At 53.1% G+C, this 10,896-nt stretch overlaps 7 protein-coding genes across 7 annotated transcripts; 4 read left to right on the top strand and 3 right to left on the bottom strand.

The window, feature by feature from the left end:
* P152DRAFT_27841 (uncharacterized protein) lies at nucleotides 1-1,157 on the bottom strand (the record flags this gene model as incomplete). Its single annotated transcript, XM_033674903.1, has 3 exons — nucleotides 1,134-1,157; nucleotides 549-1,065; nucleotides 1-481 (listed from the first exon to the last, which is right to left on the bottom strand). Coding segments are annotated over exons 2-3 (848 nt in total), but the record flags the coding sequence as incomplete, so codon positions are not given.
* A 33-nt stretch (nucleotides 1,158-1,190) lies between these two features.
* Nucleotides 1,191-1,855, top strand: P152DRAFT_458596 (uncharacterized protein). The gene has a single exon (XM_033679499.1). It carries the CDS (start codon nucleotides 1,242-1,244, stop codon nucleotides 1,686-1,688), a length of 447 nt encoding a protein of 148 aa, XP_033533823.1. The 5' UTR covers nucleotides 1,191-1,241; the 3' UTR covers nucleotides 1,689-1,855.
* A 1,261-nt stretch (nucleotides 1,856-3,116) lies between these two features.
* On the top strand, nucleotides 3,117-4,460 carry P152DRAFT_473913 (uncharacterized protein; the record flags this gene model as incomplete). Its single annotated transcript, XM_033681280.1, has 1 exon — nucleotides 3,117-4,460. One exon carries the CDS (start codon nucleotides 3,117-3,119, stop codon nucleotides 4,458-4,460), a length of 1,344 nt encoding a protein of 447 aa, XP_033533822.1.
* Nucleotides 4,461-4,960: 500 nt separating this feature from the next.
* P152DRAFT_473912 (uncharacterized protein) lies at nucleotides 4,961-6,195 on the top strand (the record flags this gene model as incomplete). Its single annotated transcript, XM_033681279.1, has 3 exons — nucleotides 4,961-5,164; nucleotides 5,225-5,346; nucleotides 5,406-6,195. 3 exons carry the CDS (start codon nucleotides 4,961-4,963, stop codon nucleotides 6,193-6,195), a joined length of 1,116 nt encoding a protein of 371 aa, XP_033533821.1.
* Nucleotides 6,196-7,012: 817 nt separating this feature from the next.
* Nucleotides 7,013-7,992, bottom strand: P152DRAFT_417190 (uncharacterized protein; the record flags this gene model as incomplete). Its single annotated transcript, XM_033677080.1, has 2 exons — nucleotides 7,647-7,992; nucleotides 7,013-7,597 (listed from the first exon to the last, which is right to left on the bottom strand). Coding segments are annotated over exons 1-2 (849 nt in total), but the record flags the coding sequence as incomplete, so codon positions are not given.
* A 775-nt stretch (nucleotides 7,993-8,767) lies between these two features.
* P152DRAFT_397680 (uncharacterized protein) lies at nucleotides 8,768-9,539 on the top strand (the record flags this gene model as incomplete). The annotated part of the gene is made up of 2 exons (XM_033676422.1): nucleotides 8,768-8,915; nucleotides 8,962-9,539. The coding sequence occupies 2 exons, from the start codon at nucleotides 8,768-8,770 to the stop codon at nucleotides 9,537-9,539; spliced, it is 726 nt and encodes a 241-aa protein (XP_033533819.1).
* On the bottom strand, nucleotides 9,537-10,836 carry P152DRAFT_458592 (uncharacterized protein). The gene has a single exon (XM_033679498.1). It carries the CDS (start codon nucleotides 10,438-10,440, stop codon nucleotides 9,760-9,762), a length of 681 nt encoding a protein of 226 aa, XP_033533818.1. The 5' UTR covers nucleotides 10,441-10,836; the 3' UTR covers nucleotides 9,537-9,759.
* Between the last annotated feature and the right edge of the window lie 60 nt (nucleotides 10,837-10,896).

Here is a 10,896-nt window from a genome sequence, read left to right as displayed (position 1 = left end):
AACAGACACTCCACGCTTACATCCATAAGTGGCTGCAGCGTGACATTATGGTATAGTTTCGCAAGCTCTCCTGTCAAGCCAGGGGCAAAGACATGGACAACCCAGGAACTCCCTTTGGGTACAGCAACCAACCGTTTCTGGTCGAACACAGTGTGAATATCCGATCGTAGCAAAATGGCGTTTCGAGCATCGTCGGTTGGATCGGTCATAGTGGCGGGACGAGAAGTGTATTGAAACATCATGTTTGAACTGAACCACGGCTCCTCACTCCGAGGAATGAGATGCGCAGCTTCCGTGCCCTCAGTGTGGCTGGTTACTCTGCAAGAAACATCGCGGGACAAGAGGATCTCTGTCAGGCCGCTCTGTCGTGGTAAGATGTCGGACCTAGGGATGCGGAAGATGTCCGATTTCCAACAAGGTGGTAGGTTATCGTGGGGGAATTGAAAGTGGGCAAAGGATGGGATGATAGGGTATTTAGGATCTGAGAATAGTTTATGTTAATATGTGGAATAAAGCGGTCCAGCGAAACATCAATCCTCGAGATATACCGTCATCAGGGTCCTCTTTGATCCGGAAATAGTAATTCTTCAGCGTTAGGAGGGAGTCTGCCTCCGCTGCAATTCGTCGTCCTTTTCTCGTCTCTGTCAAAAATCCTTCCCAGGTGCAATTTGCGATTATCGCACAAGCAATCCTTGCCGTCTCGTGATGAATGCTCCCTTCAGAGCTATCCAGTGCTGGCAATACGAGAAGAATATTGTTTGTGTCTGGATATCCTGGATGGCGAAAATGCACATTGTATGAGTCATTGTTCTTAGGAAGAGAGGCACCAAGATCCGAGTGCGTTGGTGGTGGGTAGGGTTTGCGAGCTTGAAAGTTGGAGGAGATCGAAGCGGATGGAAGAGTGGTATTTGGCATTTGGGCTGTAGTGATTTGGTTTATTGGAGGAGATTGAGCGGGTGCAAGTAGGTGGAAAAGACCGAACTCTGGACTTTTGTATAGTGTACCCTTTGTGGAAGCGATGGTGTTGTCGATGTGTGGATGGCTGCTTGTTGCTGTGGATGTTTACTGTCGTCGCGTCAATAAAACCCCGCAGGTGTTCCAAACGCGAGAGTGCGCCATAGCACGTGACTTACCCACTTCCACTCTGCCATTACAATGTTAAGGAATACGCAATCGGTATAAAACGTAAATATACCAATGACGACGTCGAAATTACCTGCCAGCTCTCTGCTGAGTATAATATGGGTGGACTGAACATAGTCCGGCGGCTCGACTTTCACGATGGTACGAGTTGGGTAGCACGACTGCAACTCCCCAAACCGTGCCCAGATTCACTTCAGCGTCTTATGAACGAGATTCATACAATTCAAGTCATTCGCGAACAAACAAGGATCCCAGTTCCAGAAATATTTGCGTACGGAGCCAGCTGCAATAATGCTATCGGTGTCGCTTTCATGATTATGGAATTCATTCCGGCGGACACAGCTATGGATTCTTTTGGCGGGTGGTCTGTACATAGGGGCAAAACCCCTCCGCAGTTCAGGAAGACATTTTATTCCGCAATGACTGAAATTCAGGTAAGCAGGGAGGATTTGTGTAACATCAAGCTAATTTTCCGAAGATTGGAAGTGTTGTCAAACTCTCCGACAGCGGAATCCTCCATCCAGCTGGGGGGAAAAGCAAAATGATAGGGACGATCGAGACAAGGGGCAGAACTGCTCACCATTGGCATGGAGGGGCCTTTGAGAGGGGAGAACAGTCAAATCGCATGAATCGAATGAAGGGGGTAGGCGGGGTGGCCGTCGCGAGGAAAAGTCCGGTGGATCGTCGACGCTCCTCACGCGGGCAGACATAGGTCACAGGGGCGAAAGTGGGCTTGGTCGGCCGACGGAAATGAAGGGGGGGACAAGGAAGGCGGACGGGAAATGAATTGGTGAATGGGAAAAGATGGAGGAGAGCGGGTTGGCGAGAGGGGGACAGAGGTATTTATGTTTGAAAGTTTTGGGAGGGTTGAAAGCGGAAACGTGCGCTAATACCGAACTGGCATGCTAATCCAAAAGAGGCAGTCACAGGTCCCTCAGATTACAGGGGGCAACCTGTTCACGTGACTGGGACACCACATTCAAAAGAGTTTTTCCACCTCCCAACTTCTTCTTCTTTTTCTTCTACTACAAACGACCCGTGGCCAACTTGACGCCCTTCGGGGCTGTCGTTGAGTCAGTTCGACCGTTACCATGGAGCCATCGAATCCTATGATGTCAATCATCCGGTCGACGGGTCTAAGATAAATGATTTCTGGCGGCAGTGTAGAAACCTTGAGTTCCTTGCGAACTCGGTGGACGACTGTCGTTGGACGGGCACCATATTCCATATTCTTTTTCCGATTGGCCGTTGGCTTATGAGGATGAGAAAAACCATGGCTGCATACATTCTCGAAGCACTTTCGGGCACGATCTCATTGTCCCAGCATCCAACAGATTTGGAGTATGCTGGTCAACTTTGAGGCGGAGCTGCTGCGAGGGCCTTTAGCTCAAATCATCTATCCGTGTGTATGTGAACTTTAATCAATTGCTTTAATGACAAATGGCTCAGCCCGATGGTCACCAGGCACCAGCTCATCCTTCACAACCGCCTGTAGGTAGTTGTACCAGAAGAAACCTGCATGTTAAGGGCTATACAACCCCTACTATCCGCTGGTTGTGGGACGATGGCTTAAATCATGGTCCATCTGTGTCAACGTCGTTCAGGTGAAGGATTGTCAACAACAAGAACTAAAGTTATATCAATAAACGGAACGCCAAGGTCAACGTAGCTACCTCATATATTAGCCAAGTTCTACAAGCTCGTGCGACATCGTGATTCTCCTGCAAAGGCCATGCATCGGAATCCTTAGCTTACGTATCAAACAGGCTTAGCGAGAGCAACAAATGATTTCAACGAAGCGAACACGTACGATTGAACGGGCTGTGAAACGGGATAGCATTCCATGATGCTTCAAATCTCGGTTCGTGATGTGTACAAATATCGCAAGGGAAGCTCCCAAGTCGAAAGATGCTTCATCCAAACCATTTGATTGAATACCGAAACCATCCTCTAAACCTGCTCCAGTTTGCGAAATGGACCTCCAACTCCTTGATGACAGCATTGTGAAGACCACTGGTCTTGGGGCATCAGATTTAAAGATCCACATCACCAACGCTAACCGCGATCACTTGTATCATCCTAATGATCCCATTTCGGGATATATCGCTTTTCCTACGCACGATGCGAATGCCGACTTCTTCGCCTCCCACCTTACCATCACTCTATCTTGCAATGTCGTGACGGCAATTGACAAGGTCTACCACGGGCCCATCCGAGTCCGCGACTTCCGAGCAAAGGTGAGCACCGCCTCCGCATGGCACTTCGAGAAGATGTATGCCCAGGACATTAAACTGATCTCTCCTACAACCAACACAGATCAAGGCGAGACGCCCATCGTCCGTGGCCGGGACCACAGTTGGCCGTTCACCTTCGTCATCCCTGCGACCGCGCTCTCTCAGGAAGAAAGCCCACTTCCAGCATATACAGCCACCAATGACACCGCCGCACCAGCAGCATATGGTAATAGCGATACAAGCGCTGCTGCCCTCAGTCACGGTGCAACACCACTCCCTCCTAGCATCCGAGTCGCCCTCTGCGTACATCATGGAGCCGTCGTGGAGTATGTGCTTGAGGCGTCACTCGGGTTGCAACCTGCTTCGGCGAATGAGAACAAACTGATTCCCTTGGAGGCGCGGGAGGAATTCAAATACGCGCCCGCGTCGATGGCCAATCCGCCGATCGATGTCATTGACTTCGTGACCGCCAAAACTCTGGTATCAAGCTCTGCGCTTGCACCCAACGGTGGGAGCAGTCGGTCATCGCTGTTCAGGCGCATAGCAGGGAAAAGCTCCGAGGGTCCGCAGGTTGAGGTGAGGCTGAGGGCAAGAATCGATCCGCACGTCAGTTCGGGCAGGCTGCTCGAAGGCTCGGTTCAGTTGGAAGTCTATGCTGCCGACGGCGTGGATGTCAACTTTCCGCTCGCGAAGATTAGGCTGAAGTCGTTGTCGATGGAGCGAACGGCGAAGTTCCATGGCGACAAAAACGCTGCATCCAAGAAGGACGGGCCGGATGAGGTGGAAACCTCGCTGGACTTTGAATTGCGACCTTCGACAGGCTTGAGCGGGAAGATCAAGGCAGTGACACAGTCCCGGAAGGGAGGGGTTGCTGATGGGGACGATATGCCCATTGCGGTGTATCCGTTCCGGTTTGAGGCGCCTCTTTCCTCTCCCGGATTGATTCCATCCTTTGACACGGGGTACTTTTCATGCTCGTACAAGATTTCCATGGCGACGGAAGCTGAGTTTTGCGGCGAGAAGGTTGTGCTACAGAAGAAGTTAGCCAACGTATATATCAATGCTAGTACGGCCGACTATTAGATAGTGTCTCATTGGTGCGGTCTGATTTTTTGTCCTGTTCTCTTTAGTAATTTGCGTTATTCCCTAATCTGGTTTTCAAATATCCAATTCATATCTATAAAGTCATTGGGTGATTGTTTGGTTCACATTTCTATGATAATTCAGTTTGCAGTTCCCAGCCGGTCGGGATGGCAACAGTCAATTTAGTCCTTTCAATTGGTCTTCTCCCTAATTTCCCCTTCCCATACGGAATAGGCTGAAGCGAACAAGCTTAAGCCGTCCTGTGTGACAATCTGAAGCGCGTCTCGGTCCCGTTGTCTTCCAAACGTAGCCATTCTAACGGCTTCGTAATCCTCGGCCGGGTACGTACATTGAGTACGACGTCGAGCAAAATTCGCAAACTAATCATCAGGTATATGGGACAATATGTGCAGATCAAATCCACGTTATTTTCTTGTTTCGACATACATTACAACCTCTATTTTGATCTATGTCCGCAGGTGCTTCTGAGGATAACGGCAATGCGTTCACAGTTGCTCTTAATCGCAGCTATTCTCCACCCCTTCGTGGACGCGAACGTGCGGTTCAGTCAAGAGCTGACCGGGAAATCCGTTCCGTGTATGGAGAAGCTAAGAGTGAAATGGGGGGATGATGGCCACTCGCCGACGATTGAGGAACTGTTGACATATACTTTGGACTTGTATGCCGGAGGCAATGATCAATCGGTGAGCTCCTGGCCCGGAGCTGTTCGGCCTGTGTTCGGCATTGGCTAACTGCTGGCAAAGCACTACCGATCTATAGCCGGCCTTGTCAGCAACGGGAGGTTCTCTTCAAATGGGGAGGTAGCCATGGAGGTCGAGGTTATCATTCCCAGGAATGTTGGCGTGGCAAGTTTTAGCGCGCCTTTGTAAGAGAACATCCAGGCCAAGAGACATATCTCCGACTAACAATAAATGAATCGTTTAGCTTCCTCTGTATGAATGCCACGCGGCCTGGTTCTGGGTATACATTGAGGTTTTCTGACAGGTTTCTGGTCGGAGGAGCGACTGGACAACTGGATATTCCAGTTGGAGAATATGAGATGGAAGGCTACGGTACCAGAGGACCGGAACCGTTCAATTCCTGGGACTGGGACAAGACAAGTTTGGCAGCAGGTACAGTTACAAACACGGTAACCAAGATAGAGACGAAGAGCGCATCATCGCTGCAAGGCGAATCCACGACGAGTCCAAGCTCAGGCCCACCACCATCCTCAAGCCAGACCGTCGACAATACAGCACCACCTCTCTCCGGCGCTCCGTTCCTTCCTCCAGCAGATGTTGTAGATGGTGCAACTCCACCACAAGAGAGTGAAGAGCCTCGCCCGACCCACACCCGCACTGAATCGTCCGGATCCCCCCCAGCCGTGACTCGAGAAATCTATTATTCCGCCGACTCCAGCCCGCCCCCTCTCTCAACCACCCAAATCGCTGGGATAGCCGGTGGCGTTGGAGGCGGCGGCCTTCTGGTATTCGGCGCGACGCTACTCCTTCTGCTCCGACGGAAGCGTCCCGAGACCCCAGACGAAGTGCCACCGGTTACCTCGCCGGTGATGATGACGGAGTATAAACCGGGAACGGAGAACCCAGCGGGTATACATCGGTCGTCTCGGAACCTGGGCCCGAGCATGATGAAACCGGTGCCGGTGGCGCCAGGCGATGTACCGGAGTTGGAGAACCAGCCGACGAGGCCTTTGCATGTGGTAGAGTTGCCGTGAACATGGCTGGTGTGGCGGAATGTGAGGGCAAAGGAGGTTTAAGGGTTCTAGGGAAAGGAGGTTGGTTAGCCGTGCATGTGGGAGTGTGGAAATGGGTTGCTTTGCTTGAAATGCTTCTTATGTTTCGTCGAGTTGTTTGGGCCTTCAGTGAGGTTGGTGTAGATTCATGTACCCTGAAGGGTTGTAACAATCATGTGTTAGGTACTTCTGTGATGCCTTGTTTAAGTAGAGCGATAAGCTGGTTCTCAATCAATATAACACAAATATCAGCGTAAGCACAGGAGATCACTGAGAGGACTTGGCCAAAGGTTGGAGACAACCACGGCGTTCATGTTACACTGTAGCAGTCCGTATTCCAATTGTCCACTTGCAATATATAAAAGTACAAGGCTCTAAAAACATCAACTTCAGTAGCGAAAAAGCGGTGCAATACAGATGTCTCCTCTCAATATGTGTGAAGCTCTCAACCAACTTGAACAGTCATATCTATTATTTTGACATTGCTCCAACCCTGCTCGCTATGTCTGCGCTGAGCAGATGACCGTGGGAAGATCTATTACCTATCCTATTGGATATACAGGGGCTTTCGCAATTTACATCATGTATAACATCACTACCAGCTCGTGAGTCCGCCACTATTTACCATGCAATGAATTTAAGCCAGCCACAGTACAGAGCCATCTCCTAACATGAATCCATCCACACCATCACATCATACTCTCGGATCCCCGCTCCCCCCAAGCTGCTCAACCAACATGCTCCTCAACGGCCTACTCCCCGTCCGCCCCCTCGCCGCACCACTCCCCTCACCCGCCGTCCCCGACCCCTCCCCCGTTGCCGAAGCCTCCGCTTCCATCCTTCTCCTCAGCCCCTCATACTCCCTCCTCTCCGCTGCGCGAGTCCCCGGAAGCACGGACCAGATCCACGAGGTCCAACTACCCCTGGAAGTTGATGCGGCCGGGATGCGATCCGAGGGCGCCATGGCGGACGGTGGGCGCGACGAGGCGGGGAGCAACCACCATGGGATTCGGGAAGCGGTGTTGACGCCCGGTAAGGCGTCTGCGCGCCAGAGGTTTCCGACGGACCAGCCGATGAGGGCAGGGAGGAGGGAGGAGGGGAAGTTAGGGGCGAGGAGCTGGAGGGAAGTGAGGTAGGTGATGGATTTGGAGGTTAATTTCGGTTCGGGTTCGGGGTGGGGAGGGGAGGGGGAGAGGGAGGTGGAGAGGTTGTATTTGTAGGTGTGGGGGATAGCGGAGTGGTATTGGGAAAGGAGGGCGAAGAGGATGGCGGTGGGCCCGGCGGGGAGGAGATTGAGGGTGTTGAAGGAGAAGGGGCGGAGGATGAGGAGGAGGAGTAAGGGTGGTAAGAGGGTGGTGTATGGGAGAGTTAGGAGGAGAAAAGACTGTAGCTATTAGCAAACATCCATGAAGTTCAGTACAGGTAGCATATACCGCGAACTTTCTACTCCCCCATAGCCGTTCCACCACTCGAATCTGATAAATGGATATGACAGCAAACAGCACTTCGGTACTATTTAAATATGCGCCTTGCCAGGTAAGGAACCGCCATATTTGCCCATATTCCCAGATGTGTGGGATCACTTGGAGGGGGACGAGGTATTTGACGTCGAAGATGCTGACGGCGACGGCGGAGGCGATGATTGACCCGATTAACAATTTTGTAACCGGAGTCCCTGTAAAACCGGATATATACATTCTGAAGTGAGAGGAGTCGTTACTTAGACATGCCCATGAGCCGACCGATCACTGGATTTCACAGCACATTTGTACCTTGATGTCAGGAGGGGACTGGAGCTCTGGACTACGTTACTCATTAGATATTAAAGCCACAATTTCCCGAAGTTTAGGCGGATTTCCTCCTCCCCGTCCATCTTCGAAGCTTGAAACTTTCTCAATACGGACGCGCCATTCTTGATACATTCCATTGATGAGTCCCAATGGCTTCACTCGCCAATTCTTTGGGGCGATGTGCCTTGGGTGCATGCAGGAGACAAATCCGGTCACCGCCATGCACGCGATCACATATTGCTCATGACTTGAGACAGCCATGGAGGAGACAGTTCACTCAATCACGGGGACTCCGACAGTCGGATGATGTAAAAGACGGTGTGAAAGACGAGGTGAAAAAAGACGTCGATATTCAAGAGAGATCGTCCACAAATGCCGAGGAAACTCCAGCAAAAGAGTCTACATCAGCAAGAGCATCAGACAGCGAGCCAGCTCAACCATCGCAGACCCCCAACCGCACCACCGACCAATCCGCCCGCCCCCCTTCTCCCTCCGATGCCCCCGACTCCATCTGCCTCCTCGAGCCCGAAATCCAAGAACTCTGGCCCTTCATCCCGCGGGACGAAAAATCCCCGCTCCTCCACGATGCCGAGCTCCAATACGCCCAACTCTCCGAGGCCGAGAAGCACGCGCTCCGCAACCAGGCGCACGATCTCCGCCAGCGGCATCAGCAGTACGGTGTGCGCCCGGGATCGCTCTCCGACGCCGCGTTGCAGGCGCTGGGCGCAGGCGATCGGCGACGGCCGAAATTGGGGTTCTGGAATATGGATGCAGTGCGGCCCGACCAGGAGGGGTTGGATGAGCCGTTTGGGAACGACGATGTGGCGCCGGCGGCGCATGCGGAGTTGGAGCAGCAGCGGGAGATCCGGGAGTATGCGCGGTGGGTGGCGTGGGAGTTGCCGCTTCTTAGCAGTAGGTGAACGCAGGACGATGTGGGAAACGAGGCTGATTGGAATAGAATACGCGAGGCCATTTGAGCCGCCGAAGAAGACGCATCCGCTGCGTTTCCGGTACACGACATATCTAGGCGAAGACCATCCCGCCGCGAGGAAAGTCGTCGTGGAGCTCGACCCGAACGACCTCCCGAACCTCAGCGAACAGCAGCGCGACAAGCTGATCAAGATCGCCGGCTCGCGGTACCACCCGGGCACGGGAATCATCAAGATGAGCAGCGAGGCGTTTGGGACGCAGGCGCAGAACAAGCGGTTCCTGGGCGACACGATCAACGGTCTCATTGCCGAAGCACGCGACGGCAAGGATACGTTCGAGGACGTGCCGTTCGACTTCCGGTACTATACCCCGAAGCCGTTCCATGAGTTCCCGAAGGAGTGGATCATGACGCCGGAGCGGAAGCAGGAGCTGGAACAGCGGCGCATTGCGCAGCTGGAGGGGTTTGGAGAGTCGCGGGGTGACGCGGTGCCGTTGCTTGACGGTACCAGCGCTGCGGAGAAAGTAGAGGAGCCAGTGATGATCCGCTCACGATTGAGAGCAAGGGAAGCACCAATGGAGCGGCCGAGTTTCATGCCGCGGCCATAGATACGCCGAATCCCATGTCATTTATAGTCGTTACCGTCGTCATGTATTAAAAGTCTGTACAATACACTTTGTAGAAAGCGAATGGCAACCAACCCCGTCCCCAAACACCAATCGCTATGCCCATCATAAAATAATCCCGTGAAGACAATGGACGGATCCATATCCGTAATCCCGCATCCCTCCCCAATAAAAGCCAGCACGGAGCCACCCCGCAAACATCCTATCCACCCCGATTGATCCCCACTGTACTCCGTGAAGCCGTCGACGTTGCATAATCCGGCGGCAGCGAACCCCCCCTCGCATGCAACGCCCTCGGCCTCTCCACCAACTCCACCTCCTCCCTCCTCTCCACAGTCCCGGGCCTTCCCCCCTCCTCCGCTCCCCCCTCACTCGAAGTATACGGCGGCGGCGCCTCCCCCAACTCATTCAACCCCTCTGCCTGGCTCCTCGGCGTCACCTCCCCAATCCGCCAACCCCCCCGATACCACCGTCTCCGACTCGTCCAGCCCTCGAGGTCGCGGGCGAGGGCGTGCTGACCGCGGGCGAGGAGGCGCTGCTTGCGGCGTTTCTTGCGCCGGTGGACGATCCAGATGGCGAGGCCGACGAAGGCGATGAGGAGGGCGAGGAAGACGAAATAGTAGTTGAGGAGGCTGGATTCACGCTGTTCGTTTGGGTCGAAGGGCGGGGCGCCGGGGCGGTGAGGGGTGGTGGCGGGTTTGGTGGTGGAGGTGGGGGTAGTGGTGAGGTTGGTGAGGGGGGGGTTGAGGGTGAAGGTGGAGGGGAGGGGGACGGGGTTGAGGAGGGTGGAGGAGGAGAGGGGCAGAGAGATGGAGGTTGAGAGGGTGGATGGGGATGAGGAGGAGGAGGAGGAGGACAAAGGAGATGTCGGTGAATCGGCCATGGTCGTCTTCTATTAGAAGCTGATGATAGCCGGCTTCAGGAGGATTTCGAAGGGAAGTAGAGGAGCAATGGTGTCTCAATCGCTGTTCTCCACAAACATGATGTCGCTCAGGTTAATAACCAGGTCGCCAGTTGAGTTGGGGTGTTATCATCAGCTTCATTCAATCGGCCTGAACCCAGATGTATGGATGAAATGGCGATAATGGAAGAAGCAACCGGGGATGGTCATAACGAGTTATAGTCGACATCGGTGTGTAACCTCAGCCAGAAAGGAATATGACAGAATTGAACAACGAGCTGTCTTCCAAGTTCAATCTGATATTCCAGTCTGATGCAGACAACGGAATTGAGGGGAAGTCAGGTAACTCTAGTTGAGTGGGTAAGCGTGGAGTTGTGGGATATTAACTCTATTGAGATGGCGCCTTTAAGGGTCCGGAATGGCGTGGATCATGATTCA

Source organism: Eremomyces bilateralis, assembly GCF_010015585.1.
Source record: "Eremomyces bilateralis CBS 781.70 unplaced genomic scaffold P152scaffold_10, whole genome shotgun sequence".
Classification (NCBI taxonomy): Eukaryota; Fungi; Ascomycota; class Dothideomycetes; order Eremomycetales; family Eremomycetaceae; genus Eremomyces; species Eremomyces bilateralis.
Note: the sequence above shows the minus strand (reverse complement) of the source record. Positions and strands in the feature narration are given on the sequence as shown.

Bases quoted from the DNA above. Each gene is read 5' to 3' on its own strand.
- P152DRAFT_458592 (XM_033679498.1), bottom strand. From the start codon at position 10,440: ATGGCCGATTCACCGACATCTCCTTTGTCCTCCTCCTCCTCCTCCTCA.
- P152DRAFT_458596 (XM_033679499.1), top strand. From the start codon at position 1,242: ATGGGTGGACTGAACATAGTCCGGCGGCTCGACTTTCACGATGGTACG.